The sequence below is a fragment of the Lynx rufus genome, unplaced genomic scaffold (assembly GCF_022079265.1).
Source record: "Lynx rufus isolate CCGP_SWC_20201006 ecotype Redwood Valley unplaced genomic scaffold, mLynRuf1.p SCAF_16, whole genome shotgun sequence".
NCBI lineage: Eukaryota > Metazoa > Chordata > Mammalia > Carnivora > Felidae > Lynx > Lynx rufus.
In genome coordinates, this window is record NW_025814830.1 from 29,642,375 (window position 1) to 29,658,317 (window position 15,943).

General features: G+C 50.5%; 1 protein-coding gene across 1 annotated transcript in view; it reads right to left on the reverse strand.

Moving 5' to 3' along the window:
- Positions 1–1,545: 1,545 nt before the first annotated feature.
- Positions 1,546–15,943, reverse strand: part of AMFR (autocrine motility factor receptor) — a 43,489-nt gene continuing 29,091 nt past the window's right edge. The window contains exons 10-14 of the mRNA XM_047078425.1: positions 13,759–13,862; positions 8,664–8,798; positions 6,879–6,962; positions 3,711–3,895; positions 1,546–3,055 (exon numbers count right to left, since the gene is read on the reverse strand). Coding sequence (XP_046934381.1) covers positions 2,908–3,055; positions 3,711–3,895; positions 6,879–6,962; positions 8,664–8,798; positions 13,759–13,862 — 656 coding nt within the window. The 3' untranslated portion in view covers positions 1,546–2,907. The remainder of the gene's footprint in view (positions 3,056–3,710; positions 3,896–6,878; positions 6,963–8,663; positions 8,799–13,758; positions 13,863–15,943) is intronic.

A 15,943-nucleotide genomic window follows, 5' to 3' on the forward strand; every position in this document is an offset into this window, starting at 1 on the left:
GTCCGCAGGGGGCTGCCCACCACCATCTTCCGTCACGGCAAGGTTGCCATCGTGGCCACAAACCCGACAGGACACCGGTCGAGGGGGCAAACCAGGACAGAGACGGAAGTCAAAGGACACCAGGACTTTCTCTACCTGAATTTCCCCTAAAAACGGGCCATCTTCTAGTGTTCTTTCCTAACTTTCGAGTGAGTTTTGTAGGTAAAACCAACAGGTATCTTTGCCTTATCTCCCTTAAAACGGAAGTCAGGAAGCATTCGGGGGCAAAGAGTGCAGGGAAAGACCAATTCAATTAGAACAAGGAACATGGAGGCAGAACTCCTGCATCACGGCTTCTAGAAGCTCCAGGAGTGTTTCTAATGTGCAGTCGGTTTGGAACCACTTCTAACCTAACAGGAGCAGGGGCGATGAGATGAGAGACAGAGGCTTCCGGGTGATGAAGGGCCTTCCACGCAGGCGGGCGGTTACTCCTGGACAAGCTCGGCAGCAGGGCCTGGCTCCCCACTTCAGCGCTCGGCTTGCTTTCCACCCCCGAGGGGACATCTCCTGGCTAAAGATAAGAGAGCACACATTGTCTATACCGCTCCGGTGGGAGGGAAATTAGGTCCAAGCAGCCACCTGGACACCTCGGATTTATAGCCGCACAAGACATTCACAAGGACCACTGTTCTGTGGTTTGGACGAGCCTCAAACTTCGGGAGCGGGGGGCTACTGAGGAGAAACTAAGATGTCAACAAAACAAGGCCCGCAGGACAATGGAGGGAGCAACACAGACCACTTGCAGAAGAGCCCAGAGAGGGCAGAAGAGGGCAGAGGGCAAGGGCAACCAGCGCTCACCACACCACCCGGTCAGGCGCCTTGTTCTCAGCCGACAAGCCTGAACCAGCAGCCTGCCCTCAGCTCCAAACGAGGGCGGCTGAGCACAGGGCAGGCGCCCTGAGCCCGGGGACAGCCAGGACACGGAAGATATAATGGGCTGGGGACGGGGCCCCACCCAATGTAACAAGACCCTGGCCTGGCCTCCCGCCACCGCCCTTAGCATCTGTCCCAGATGCCCCCAAGAAGCGACAAAAACCGAGAGACTGTATGGGGCCCAGGATCCTTTGCTGTCCAATTGCAAAACCTATGGGTGAATTTAGGACTGCTCTTCTTGGGTCATTTTAAGCTATGAAAGGCAGGTCTCCGCCTTGATCACGGTCACGTTGCTATATTCCAAGGTCCTAGGACCCTCTACCGTGTCTCAACCATTCTCTCCTTCCACACGTCTCCAACTAAGAACACGTGGAATTAGGGTCATCGTTAATGTGTGCCACCTGCAAGGTGTAAGGATGGGAAAAACTCTCCAAAAACGGTACACAGAGAATCAAAGTGCGGTCTAACTTTGGCATCTCTGATGAAAACTGCCTTAGCGTCCAGCCACACACAGCACACTAGAAGAGTTTGCTTTTTATTATTATTATTGTTTTACAATAAAAACAAATAGCTATGCTCTCAGCAAAACAAAACCATTTTTTTTTTAAAAATCACAGAAATTTACTAACAGCATTTCAAGGTAAGGCTTTTGAAAGATTTATTCAAATAAATTATCTCGGCCTAAACATTTACCCATTGTTCTCTTCAATTACGTTTCAACATTCCGAAAACGTTCAGTTATGTAAAATACATTTAACTTAGCCAATCATTTTAGATAATACTGGATTCTTCCCCGAAGGACTACCATAAAACTATGCTTTCAAACATTAAAAAAAAAAAAAAAAAAAAATCCAACAGAACATAAAACTGAACTATGTAGCCTACGATTGCGTGTTTCAAATCCTGAAAGTTAAATGTGGGAAGAATTTGAACAGGTTCAGGACCTGGGTCCGCTCCGAGGCAGATGGATTCAGCATCTTACCTTTCTATGTTTAATTAAACCAACAGGAGCAAAGTCATGAAAATGAAGGGCTCTGGGGAAGAAAGATAAAAAAGATCTCTTATGTCTTCAAGAAAGCCCTCTAACAGTGACTTGCTCAGTTTGTAAGGCTCTCCTTTTCTATAAAGGACCAAACCCACAGCCCCTGGCATTGCCTAACTGACTTGACCAAGGAACTAGAACCATAAACCAAAGCTTTGCTGCTCAGTCCTTTCGGGGCTGGCCTTCCCCGGGTCTGGAACACAGAGGGGGGACAGACTCTCAGAGGTACTCGTGAGCCGCAGGAGCACCAGTGGTCACGGAAACAAAGCCAACTTCAGACTGGAGCTCGGCAGTCAGTCCCCGATGTCCTGGGACACAACAGATCACCTCCTCACGCTCCGCAGCCCCAGGCTTTCCCCTCCTCTGCTCTACATAGCAAATCAGGAGTCACTTTTCCGAGATGCCCCCGCCAACCCAGGGCTCTGGCCCCGCTCGTCTGGCCTCCGTAGCGTTCTGAATGCCGCCCAAGCGAGAACAGCAGCTTGACGACAGAAACCACCCCGGCGGTGGAGTCGGGCTCACGCTGCACATCTCCGCACGGCTTTTTATGAATCCTGGCCCCCCCACCTTCCTGCCAGACTTGGGGCTAAAGACACCAGCGTCTGCTGTGACCTCCACAAGCAGCAGTAACCCAGTAGTCGGAGCAGCCTGCTTCAGGGTTTCCTGGCTGCCCTCTTCCTCTCGGCTGCCCCGCCCCCTAAGAAGTCCGGTCGACGCCAGAAGAGATCATGCCTAGAGTTAAAATGTGCAGTGTTTCTAACGGGAAGAGAAATGTCACATAGAAAGTATTACAAAAAAGGATTAAGTTTGTCAGCTGTCCAAACACTATTAAGACCACATGCTTTATACAGCGGCAGCGCAGCCGACCCCTCCTCCGGCGGCGGCAGAAGCGGGGCCGGGCCTCTGTGGCGGCGCGCTGCTCGGAGGCGGCAGCGGCGGACGGCGAGGAAGCGCTAGGACGTCTGCTGCTTCTGGAGCCTCCGTTCGGCGGCCGCGGCCAGCATCCTCCGACGCAGGGTCACGGGGTCAGAGGCTGTGCCTTCTGCCGAGGGGCAGCGCTCCGAGGCCGAGTCGACTTCAGAACTTCTGTTCAGGAAACGCCTACAAAACCCAAAGGCCTCGCGTGAGGGACGAGGGACGCTCTGGGACACACACACACACACACACACACACACGCAGAAACACACAGCTTCCCGGGCACCTTCCTGCGGTCACTTGGCACCAGCCCGTGGAAAAGACACCTGTCCCCAGACAGAGGGGCAGAGGCTTCCTGCATCGGGGAGGAGGCCCGTCAAGCGGCTGTCCGGCCCCCCCTCTCCACCGGCCACCACAGGGCCACCCCACACCTCCATTGGCAGGCCCAGTGGCCAGGAGGGCGGCCTGGGAGCGGACACCGGGCCGGGTCGGCCTCTCTGGGCCTGTTCCTTCAGCCCTGCCTCTCACGTGGATGCAATTAGAGTGCTCCCCTCGAGAGTTCGGAGAAGCAGAAGCACCGCTGAGGGCTCAGGACACACAGCACGTGGGCGCTCCGTGCAGGTGTGGCCAAAGGTGTCCACGGGAGCTCACTGGGGGACACCGGTCAGGTCCGAACCCTTTGCTTTTCCAAGAGAGGTTTGGAGTCTGAACGTTTTGAATGGCTTTTCAATGTTGGAATCTGTTTAAAAAGGCAGGACGTGGGCCTGACGCGACGAGGGTCCCCGGGCCACCGGGTTGTGACCGGAGACACGCGCGAGCGAGAGCTGGAGGGTCGACTTACTTGCGAGCCTGCTGCAGGAGGTCATCCTTCCGCTGGACCAGCATGCGCTGCCTCTCGTCCGCAGACTTGGAGAAGCGGCTCCCCCGGGCCTCAAAGTCCTCGCCCTCGCCGGGCTCCGCCTCCACCTCGCTGAAGTCCAAGGCCTCCTCCAGCCGAGGACTGAGGTCTAGGGGCACACGCTCGGTCTGGGCACAGAGGAAGCAGGGGGCCTCTGTGAGCACGGGCAGCCCTCCTGCCAGGACTCCCCGCCCCACCTGAGTGCCCCGAACAGTGTTCTTCTGCACCCACGGGGAGCCAGGCTGCCAGGTGGGGAACCATCGGCGTATGAATAATGGCCGGCGTGGGCTCTGGGAGGCCTGTGCGCCACTAAGAACAGCACCTGACTCACGCCAGATGTTCAAGATTAGTGCAATTTTTTGTAGATGATCACCGGTATGAAAAACACAGACACCTTGAAGCTGTACTCTCAGAAAACAATAAAGTTAACTCCAAGTTGATTTACATTCTGGGAATTTTTTGTTCAACTCTACTAATTGCTCTGAAACTTAAACAAGTCTTATCACATTTACTACACAAATTTTACACCCTCACTTGATTCTGAAAACAGAGGCAGGCAGATAAAAAAGGGTAAATTTTTTTTTAATATTTATTTCTTTTTGAGAGAAAGTGAGAGAGAGACAGACAGACAGAGAGAGACAGAATGAGCCAGGAAGGGGTAGAGAGACAGGGAGACACAGAATCTGAAGCAGGCTCCAGGCTCTGAGCTGTCCGCACAGAGCCTGACGCAGGGCTCGAACTCGTTAACTGTGAGATCATGACCTGAGCCAAAGTCGGATGCCTAACCGACTGAACCACCCAGGTGCCCCTAAAAAGGGTAACTTCTAAGGATCTTTTTAAAAACAGATATAAGATCACAAGACTCTTTGTGTAACAGGATATTAAAATGGGACTCTCTCGGTTTTGGCTAAAGCTCTGAACGCTACAGCAATGCCCAGGCGCCCCACACACTTAGGCCAGTGCCTGAACATTGATGTTCCTGCTACCAGACAGACCCAGGTTGGCCAGTGTCAGCCTAGCACCCACCTCTAGGTGACAAGAGTGTTGAGGTGGAAGAGGCTGAGAGACTGGCACATTTGTAAGATTTCTTGGCATGTGGCACTTGTTACACGACCTTACCACCCTTCCCTGCCTTCAGTCAAATGAATGAGGGGACTTCAAGACAGCCATGTGTCCAAACTCCTATTCCCTAGAGTTTGGGGGCCCCCGGGGACTGGTGGTGACTAACACACGCAAGGAGTCGAAGAGAAAGACACCTGCTTGTGGCAGATAAAAAAAGGGGAGCGAGTCCAACTTCCACCGACGGTAAGGCCCCACTGTGTGTCCTTCGGGGCGGCCACAGATGCTGGAGGGAACCAGCCTGAAGTTGTTGAAACAGACCCGGCCCAAAGGACTGCCTGGAGGGTGATACGGTCTCCATGAAGGGAGGGATGGTCAGAAAAGGCCTGCCCAAGTTCTGAGGAAGGACAGCTGAGGCTTCCTTCATGTAGCACATGCACACACACGGGATGGTGGGGTCATGTGGCCTGTCCTAACCCGCCCTCCTCCTGAGCCCGACCCTGGAGGAGGTAGAAAGAGCAGCTGGTAAATGGGGGAGATGAAGGAAGGAAACGGATGCGCACCCCCAGTTCTGCTGGCTTCCAAGCAGGCCTGAGCTCAGGCCGGGGACAGACCGCATTCGGTACCAACCAGCACAGCCAGTGCCACGCTTGTGCTACATGGAGGTTTTACTAAACGGACTGTTATCCAAGAACTTCTTACTTGGGAACGACTGGAAACACTACAGAGCGCGTTCCTTGTGAAGTAAGTACATTCCCTTCACTGTGCTACAAAAAGTTCAGAAATCTTCCCACTAACTATAAAAACAGAGTTAAAGATCAGGACAGAAAGTGAACGTGCTCTACCCCGAGGGGCCCCCAGCCAGCCCAGCACTCAAATCTAAGCTGGGCCTGCTATCCAAAAACCTGGGAATGCAAAACTGAATTCCTTCTCCAGAAGCCAGGTACCACTTTACGAATGCTGCACAATCCAAATATGGATTTGGGTGTGAAAAATTTAACTCAGCAACAGGATCTGAGAGAGTCTTCGTTTCTAGAGCTTCCTGTTTGCAGAGAAAAGCACACGAGGTACGAGGTGAAAGCAGCTTCCATGTCACTGACCCATCAAAGCAGCTGCTTCAGGAAGAGCAGCGTCACCCTGAGCAACACCGCTGGACAAGGCAGCACCAGCGTCAGCCCCCAGCCCCGTGTGTGGGAAACCCCACGTCACAAGCACAGAAGCACAAAGACGGGGTTGTCTGGGGTATTCTCCAGTCTCAAGAAAGTTTCTGGAAAGTGTGGTAATTGATTAAGCAAATGGGAATTACAGACAAAGGGTGTGAACCAGAACCCCCACGGTGGGGGGCTAAGAGCATGGGGGAGGGGGGGGCCTCTGCCCTGGAGACCAGACAGAGGAGCTGCCTTTGGAAGGGATGGCCACCTCGACTCACCTAAGTGGATATCCAGGCCAATCTGGCTCCCAAGATAACCACACTCCTCCCCACCCATACACCACTCAGAGGGTCTCATTGGCATGAAGTGCACGGAAGCACTTGGAAACGCTGAGTTGGCCAAGGGAGGTGTTGGGGAGAAGACTTCAACGATTTCAGCTCGAGAGAGCCGAGCCCCAGTCAGCCCCTGTCTGGGTTCAGATGAGTCCGATCACCCAGAGTCCTGCCTGTGCCCAGCTTCCCGGTGCCCCTCCTAGGGCTACTGCTCAAGGTCAAGATGGCAGGGCTGGCCCGGGGACAGCATGACTCCGTTCTCCTCCAGGTCCCAAGGATAATGCCCAGTGAGCGGGCGGTGGCAGGCCCTAGGTGGAAATGCAGGCCATGGCGTGGGCACAGCCGGGTTTGCTAACCTGACATACCGGAACAATGTGGCACGACGCCTTCTCTGACACCCCTGAGGCCTCATGCACATCAAAGGCAGGACTGAAGACCACTGCCGGGCACTACAAGACTGCCCCCGGTCCGATACTCTCTCTCTCTCTCTCTCTCTCTCTCTCTCTCACATACACACACACACACACACACACACACACACACACACACCCCGCCCTTGCACACCTTACCTGCACAGAAGCTTCTCCCTCCTCCTGGTCTCCGTTTGGCCTTTCTACAGGACTGTTCAGTGCAGGCCTGATGCCATCTGAGCGCTGCAAGAGAAAAAGCACCACAGACCGTACAGAGCTGCTCAGGGACTTATGGAACAGGGCCGGAGAAATCCCGGGGTGCAGAGGGAGCTCCGGTCCCCAACGCTGTCTGGGCTTTGACAGAGTCTGCAGCAGCAAAGAAATGAAGATGCTACTAAGATCGAAGAGAAGACAAGGGAGCCTGAGTGTGAGTCTGAGTCATCAACTGGCACCGCATTCAGTTTCTCCTCAGTGACAGTGACTGGACGGTGACAGATCGACAGCAGGTAACACTGACTGAACGCTTGCAGAAACTCAACGTGACCATCTCGTTTATCTTAACACCCTATGAAATAGGTCCTGTCGTTCTTCTCGTTTTTAGCCAGTCTGAGATCTTGGCCACGGCCACAGATGCTCTGGGGCCCTGCCCATCTCCCTGCAGGTCCTGCCACGTCAGTGTGGGCCGGCCAGTTTCTGTAATTCATTGCCGGAGAGCTCACTCTGGCTGCACAAGGTCACTCTGAGCCCCAGTCAACCAGCAGCTGACGGGAAGTGGCATATAAATGCCCCTCCTCACTGCCACTTGGGAGGCCCCAGTGGGATCAAGCTCTAGGCATCCATGACAGTAACCTGCCGGGTAACAAACCCTTACTGGCCGCCTTCCCCGCACCGCCATCTCACAGCCCCACCTGCTGCCTGTTTCCTGCAACCTTCCCAGATGAACCACTGGCACTCGAATCCTTGTCCCAGGCTCTGCTGCTGGATAATCCAAAGCCAAAAGCCAGGTCAAATAGGGAAGGACAGATAAGGCAAGTCTAATGTCAGCCCATTTGACTCCATGCTCTAGGCTCATTCTCTCTTGAAAGATTCTCAAATTTTCGGATTTTATTAATAGATTTCTACATAGTCTTATACATGAAGTTGAATAATTTCTTGTTAAATGACTCTTGGTCATGTATCTATCCCCTGGTCCTGCCAGGAACCTTGTTTTGAAATGTTAACACTGCGTCAAATCACTAGTATACATCTGAAACTAATATAACATTGTATGTCGACTCTATTCCAATAATAAAAATGAGAGTAAATAAATCAAATGTTAATAGTTCTTGTGCCCATCAAAGAGGTTATATAATGGGCCAGGAAATGTGACCTTTTAAAAACCGAAGTATCATAGCTATTACAGCTAATGAAAAAAATCCCACCAATGTGCAAAGCCAACCGGGAACAGAGGGCATTACCTCCTAGAGCTGGGGGTCAGCTTTGGCCCGCAGCCAAATCCACCCTCCACCTATTTTTATGGATAAGTTTTTCCTAGAACACAGTTACACACATCCATTCACACACTGTCAGTGCTATAGCAGCCACAGCTGAGATGCGACAACAGGAGCCACATGGCTCACAAAGCCTACGCCTATCTGCCCTTTACAGAGAAAGGTTGCCAATACTCATCCCAGAGGAACCAAGGTTATGACCTTCTGGACTGGCGAGGGCAGGCTGATGTGGGGTGTGCATCTGTACAAAAAATTACCCAAATACACTTGTCCTTGTCTGAGGATCTGAGCCTCTTTGATGGGTCTACCCTCAAACTTTGGAAAGTGAGGACATTCATAGAGACCCTTCATCAAATCATGAGTGATATTCAATTAAGTAACTAAAGAGTTAAACTACAGGATTAAATCTCTGTGAAGACAGAATCCACTTTTCATGCATAAAACCCCAGTGTACCTGTGTGGGAAAAGGTACTTGAATCCGTCCTTCTAAAATGTTGTCCGTTGTTATTTCTACCGAGCGTGTCAGCTGGAGGTCCTGCAGCACCAGGTGGTATGGCACCTGGGGAAACATTTCTTGAATCTGATGAGCCTGCAGGAATACAAATATGGAAGCCTTGGAAACATTCACCTTCAACAGTGACTCCTTGGGGTCATGGTGTATGGCAAGCTCTGAGCACTGAACTCGGCATTCCGCCTTGAAAACACAGGCAAGGTGCCCCTCTATTCTGCAGATCCCCATCAAACCTCACTCATTCTGGCATTTTCCTAGGATGCCAAACAGGTAGCTGGGAACAGCCTTGATTTCAAAATAAAAAGAGCATGGAAATCCAGCTGGATCCCGAAACAGGTTCAATTAGAATATCCCAATTTTAAAAAGTGTTCATTTTAAAGCTCGGTATAATTCAGGTAAAAAAAAAATGTGTTCCCCTTAAAGAATAATGCCGAAAAGGAACAAATTTCTGATACCACACCCGCATGGATGAAATTCCAATGCATTAGGCTAAGTGAAAGAGCCTGGCTCAAAGGCTATGCACTGTATAATTCCATTTACATGACATTCTAGAAGAGGCAAAATTAAAGGGACAGAAAACTGGTAAGTGGTTGCCAGAGATTGAAGGTGGGGAGAGGAAGCAATTTTACAAAAGGGCACAATGGAATCTGGGGCGGGGTGGATGGAACTCTTCTATACCTTGAGTATGGTGGTGGCCACACAACCGTATGAATTTGACAAAATACACAGAATCGATACTACGAAGGGTGAATCTACCCAATGTAAATTATTACACCACCATCAGAAAAAAAAAGATTATAAAGAATGTAAATTCATAACACTAGAGCTGTAGGTTTCAAACCGCCCTCTAGAAACGTCTCAGAGTCCACGTGGGCGGGGCTCTGAGCAGCAGTCTGTGTCTAGGGGAAGATGGCACAGGTCTCCCAGCACACTACCACCCATACTTGCATCCAAGGCCCAGATTTTATTTTTCAGGTATGTACATTAAATGAATGTACATACTTATGTACAATGTACATATGCTTATGAGAATGTACAATGCTTATGTTCATGGTTTTATTGTGGAAAAGCCCCAATGATCAAAAGAACAAAAGAGCAGGAAAAATGTGATTGCTTTCGAGGCATAAGGAAGTCTACCACTGGGGTATTAGCTCCTCAGGAGCACAGCACTGTAACTGCAGAAGGAGAAGGTGTCCAACATCAGGGCCTTGAGAGCAAAGACCAGGGTGAAACACGCACAAAGCTTCGCTTAGTGTCTCACTGGGGTGGGAGGGCTAGACAGGCAGAGCCCAGCAGCGGGACCAATAGCCCCGCACTTCTGGGTCCCCTCAGGGTTTCTATGAACGGGAGCTGATCATTCCCCCCGCCCCAGGGTCAAATGAACACTAAGTGAAGAAGAGTCCATAAAAACCTAGACAATCAGGTAACATTCTTCTCCATTCTTCAACAGCTTCCCCCTCATTTCCCTGAGATTCATTTTACCAGACCAAAGCTTTTCTTCCAGAAAATCCAGTGAATTAAGTATTGGATCTTTATAAAAAATGTATGGTTCTAGTAAACTAATTATGTTAAGAATAGGCTATTCCAATCCATCATGGAGCTAGAGAAAGACCAACCGGGGACTATCAGAGAATGCTAAACACACCAACTCCGAGAGTAATTCTTATTCCTAGAGGGTTACGCGCCCGTGATTCTGATTTTTTTAGGGAGCAGGCGAGGTGATCCACCTGCAGGACTTCAACAGCTGCCAGACCCCAAAGTCCACACACAGAGCCTGACACAAGCCGGTGGGTGGCCGCATTAGGCCGCCACACTGCAGACCATCTGTGTCCATTAGGTCGTCACTCACACACACTGCTGACGTGGCCGAGCACTTCCTGAGGAAGCAAGAGGCAGCAGGAACCCAGGACTTTTTCTGTTATTACTATGGTCAAAAACATATAATCATCCTAACAATTTTTAAGTGTACGGTAGGGCGAACCATATGCACATGACCGTGCGACAGATTCTAGAACTCTGCCATCTTGCAAAACTGAAACCCTGAGGAGCAACTCCCCATCGCCCTCCCCACTGGCCCTTGGCAACACCCATTCTAATTTCTGTTTCTAAGAGTGAGACTAATTTAGAGACCTCATCTGAGGGGAATCCTGAAGTGTTTGTCTTTCTGTGATGGTCTTATTTCATGTAGTGTAACGTCCCGGAGGTTCATTCATGTTGGGGCACGCGATGGGATTTCCTGCTTTTCTAAGGCTGGCTAATATTCCACTGTATGCATGTACCACACTTCTGGAATCCATTCATCCATTCACCTGGCAGACACTCAGGCTGCTTCTGCCTCTTGGTTATCATGAGCCAGGCCTTCTACTTAAACCACGTCTCAACGAAGCGCTGGAGCTGCCTCCGTCCGCCCTCCTAACAGAGGCGAATGCCTCTCTCCTGACCCCACCCTCCAGCTTCCCGTCTTCCTCTTCCATCTTCACTTCCCTGTGTGCACTGCACTTTCCATCTCTCCCTCCCTAGTGATCATTCCCATTTGCACCCCAAGCAGGCTACCACATCTATCTTTACAAAAGACCCACGGGTACTCAAAAGAAGTGAGACCAGAGAACAGAACTCGTACAGCCATGCCCATCGCAGCATGACGCACAAGAGCCCAAAGGCGGAAGCAATCCAAGCGGCCGTCGGCGGAGAGTCACGTAAGCAACGTGTGTGTGGCCTCCACACACGACGGAACGCCATTCGGCCTAAGAAGAAACTCTGACCCCTGCTACAACACGGATGAACTCGGAGGACGCTGTGGCAAGTGAAATAAGCCAGGCTCAGAGAGACAAACTGTGATTCCGCAGCTGTTCCTGGGCCGGGGCCTGGGTGGATGGACCAAAGGATGAGAGAGCATGACTTCCCTGGATCCTCCTCTAGAGCTTCTGGAACTTGTGCAGAAAGGACCTGCTCAAAAACCTTCAAAAAAGAAATCTTAAAAAAGCCAAAAGCTCCCCTGACACCATAATCCTCGCGAGCTACCACTTCTACCGCTCCGCCCACTTTTACAACACGCTGCCAGCCCCGGTCTGTTTCTTCAGTGCCCACTCATTTCCCAATCTACCGGGAAGATCCCATCCCTCAGGCCACGGAAGCCGCCTGTTCCTCTGCAGTTAACCAACCGCCTCCATTCTGCCGAATCCAACACGTCCTCCTCCGACCTCACCTTCTAAGAATCCCCACGTGCTCGCCTTGCACCTTCTCCCGGTCTCCCTCCTCCTAGGTCACCATGTGGCTCCTCCCTCTCTGCCAGCCCTCGGCCCGGAGTCCTCTCCTCATCGTGAGCCGCATCCTCTCCCAGGAAGAGACCTGCTCCCCGCCTCGAGGAGCACCTACAGACCGAGAACTCCCAAGTGTCCGCCTCCAGCCTGACCTCTTCGGCGAGGTCCAGATGCCTACGTGGCATCTCCATGCGGATGGCTCACCTCTGGCCGGAAGGAAGGCCGAAGCCCCGTCCTCAGTCCTGCTTCCGCCCATCTCGGTACGCGGGCCCATCATCTGCTCACCCAAAGCAAAGTGTCGTCCAGTCCTGTCGGCGCATCATCCCAAAGTGTCTTCCAGCCGCCCCTTCTTTTCATTCTTACTGCCAACACCCTGGTCCAAACCACTCTTTTTTTCACCCGCATTATTGCACAGCCCCCTAACTGGGCTCACTGCTTCCATCCCTGCCCCTCTATAACCCAGTCTCTCAGAAGCAAATCATTCTGTTAAATGTCCTGTCAGTCCCCTGTGGGAGGAAAAAGGCCTTGAACAACCTTCCAATACTTTCACAATAAGATCTACACCGAGCTGTGGCCTACTAACCCCTGCCATGACCCGGCTCTGCAAAATCAGCGTGCATCACAGTCTTGGTCTCTGACTCACTAGGCTCCAACCACAGTGACCGCTGTGCCCCCAGGGCTTTCTCACCTCATGACCTTTGAACCTGTCGGTTCCGCTGCCTCTTTTTCTCCCAACTGCCTCTTTCTCATCCTTCTTGTCTCAGATCAAGTATCAGCCCCTCGGAAAGAACTACTCAGACACCTCCGCTAAAATAGCTCTTACCTCCACCTCTGCCGCATTGCCGGCCTTACTGCCCTCAGAGCACTCACTGCCATCAGCAATGATCTTGTTTGTGTTTATAACCAGTCTCCCTGGCTAAAATCTACACTTCCTGGGAGTGGGGCCCACATCTACCTGGTTTGCCTGGCAGGTGCTATGCAACCGTTTACACTGCATCATGCCTGTCGCAGGAGTGGGCTTTCAGTACAGATTTGTCAAGTAAATACATGAAGATAAAGGAATGAATGAACAAATGAACCAGTGCCTCTCTGAAGTACTGACCAGGCTTACCCAGGTCAGCCAGCAGCGCTATCTAAGCAGGACTAAGGCAGTTAGCATTTTAAGAGTCCTGCATTCATCATCACAATGAACACTAAATTGCAGTGATAACGACACATTTCTCTAAAACAAAAATACCCGCCGTATGACAAAGCTTCAGAGAAACACAAAGAATATTTGAACAGTATCCTTGAGCTAACAGTATGTGTGCCTCCATATCTCAAGGCATATAGATATATGTGCATACCCACAGACGTGTGTGTGTGCGTGTGCATGCGTGCACACGTGTATTTACTTATTTGGGGGGAGGGAAGGGGACAGGGTCAGGAAAACACATTTAGCAGGTCTCATACAACTTTTAATAAAAGGCCCATCATTCTCTCCAGTCACTAAGTCTCTAAATATTTTTGGTTACTATCAAGGAGCATCCCAAGATTGGCCTAGATCACAACACAGCGAACCCGGCGGTGCTCAGAAACACAGATGATCTGCCACACATCTAAAATGGAAGCTGGTTTCCAAAGCAGTTTCAAATTTGAAAACACATGAACTGAAGTTGTCCCAGCTACTACGTCACACGCTCCTGAAAATCCTGCTATTCGGCCAGAGTGAAGCACACAGTGCACAGCGTCCAGCCCCTCCCTGATCACCAACCACCACGAAGCACGGCGGTCCTTACCATCGCATTCAGCTGGGAGTTGCTCGCCTGTGTAATTCCTAGGATGTTGGTGGTGTGCATCACCTCGACGGAGAAACTCGGCAGCCAACTTGCGATCCGGGACCCTAAGACAAAGAGAACCCAGCATAAGTTAAGAGATCTCGTCCCCTGCGTGGTCCAGTCTGGGGTCAGCCGCTCAGGGACCCCAGCTCGTTCCACTGACGGCTTACTGTGTGCCAGGCCTTTTGTACCAAGGGTTTAACACAGATCAGCTCATTGGATCATCGCTACTTTTATACCCGTTTCACTCTTCTCAGAGAAAACTCAGTTCTCATGGTTTTTTGTCCTGAGGGCACTCAGAAGTCAGGTAACTTGCCCGACATCACACAATTATGGTGGATTTGCAACCAGACAGTCAGGTTCCAGAATCCTTCACCACTAGGCCCTCCTGCTTTCCAGACGCCCCGGATCCACAGGTCAATCTGTTCTCCACCTGGCACAGAAGGAAGGCTTTAAGGCTCTACAGCTGCTACGAGAGAGGGGCTTGTGCTCCTGTCACACCGTACACAAATACCACCCACGTGGAGACATCATTTTCACAATTATTTTCATAAGGTATTTTCTATCGCATCATCTGATTTAAAGACCTTGGTTTTCTGATTCGATTCAAAATTCTTTTCAAAGAGTTCGACAACACAGGCTTGTGTGTGGAGCCAAGAAGTCGGCGGCTTCTGCCATTTCCCCAAGAAAAAGGGGGACCCTAAGCTAAAGCTCCAAGTATTGGTTAATCAAGCTACCTGTTTAGGAGTTATTTTGCTTTCCTTCACAAAGAAGCACCGAGGCATGGAATATAAAAACAAGTTCAATGGCTGTCTCAAGGTCCCGCCCAACAAAATGTGCCTGTTAAAAAACTAGGTTCTTATTTCATGTACTTCCCAGGGAGAAACAAAGTTGACTTTTCTATTTTGACTAAGTTTTTAGTACAAATTCATAAGGTAACGGATTATACAGCTGGGCCCCACGTGCAAGATCTGCTAGCGTATTTCCAAAGTCCTACCTGGTAGAGGCCTTAATCGACAGCCAACAAAGCAGCTGCCTGTCAACCCTCCGGCACCCGTGGCCCAGCCAGCCACGCGGCCTCACCTCCTAGTCTCGGAGACCAGACTCTACTGCCCTTCATCCTCCTATGAGGGGTCTCATCAACACACCATGGCTCCCATAATGCTCCACCCCCTGGCAACTCAAATCAGATCAAAACTGCACTCCTCCTGTGATGACGCATAGGGACACAAGTACCCCAATGTTTACAGCAGCACTTTCAACAATAGTCAAATTATGGAAAGAGGTTAAATGTCCATCAACTGATGAACAGATAAAGAAGATGTAGTTTATATATACAATGAGATACTACTTGGCAATGAGAAAGAATGAAATCTGGCCATTTGCAGCCATGTGGATGGAACTGGAGGGTATTACGCTAAGTGAAATAAGTCAGTCAGAGAAAGATACCGTATGTTTTCACTCATATGTGGATCTTGAGAATCTTAACAGAAGACCATGGGGGAGGGGAAGGGGAAAAAATAGTCACAGAGAGGGAGGAAGGCAAGCCATAAGAGACTCTTAAATACAGAGAACAAACTAAGGGTTGATGGGGGGTGGGAGAGAGGGGAAAGTGGGTGATGGGCATGGAGGAGGGCACTTGTTGGGATAAGCACTGGGTGTTGTATGGAAACCAATTGGACAATAAATTATATTTAAAAAAAAAGAACACTCCTCCTAACAAAATCCCAAGGATACCTATTTCATGGTAACAAATATTAATTCATGGAACTCAGTGGTATTAGAAGTGATAAGAATCCACAACAGCTCACTGCAACATGAATTAAAGAAGGATGATCAACCAGCCCCCGGTGTGCAGCCCATGGCTTCAGAATTTTAAGTGGGGTTTTTACTACAACTCCTTGCAAAACTGTAAGGGGCAGAATATTCATATTTTATGGACAAGGAAAAGGCTCTAGCTCTGATTCTGCTTCTGGTACTCACTGGAAAGTCTACTCAATGCTCCTGCATAAGTACTACACCGATGTAATAAATTATCAGCAATAGTTAACTATCATTAAGTGTGGTCCTCACAGGCCTGGCTGAGTCAATATTCATTCCTCCTCTTTCTCCCCCTCCTCCCTGCCCCCATATTCACACAGAATCC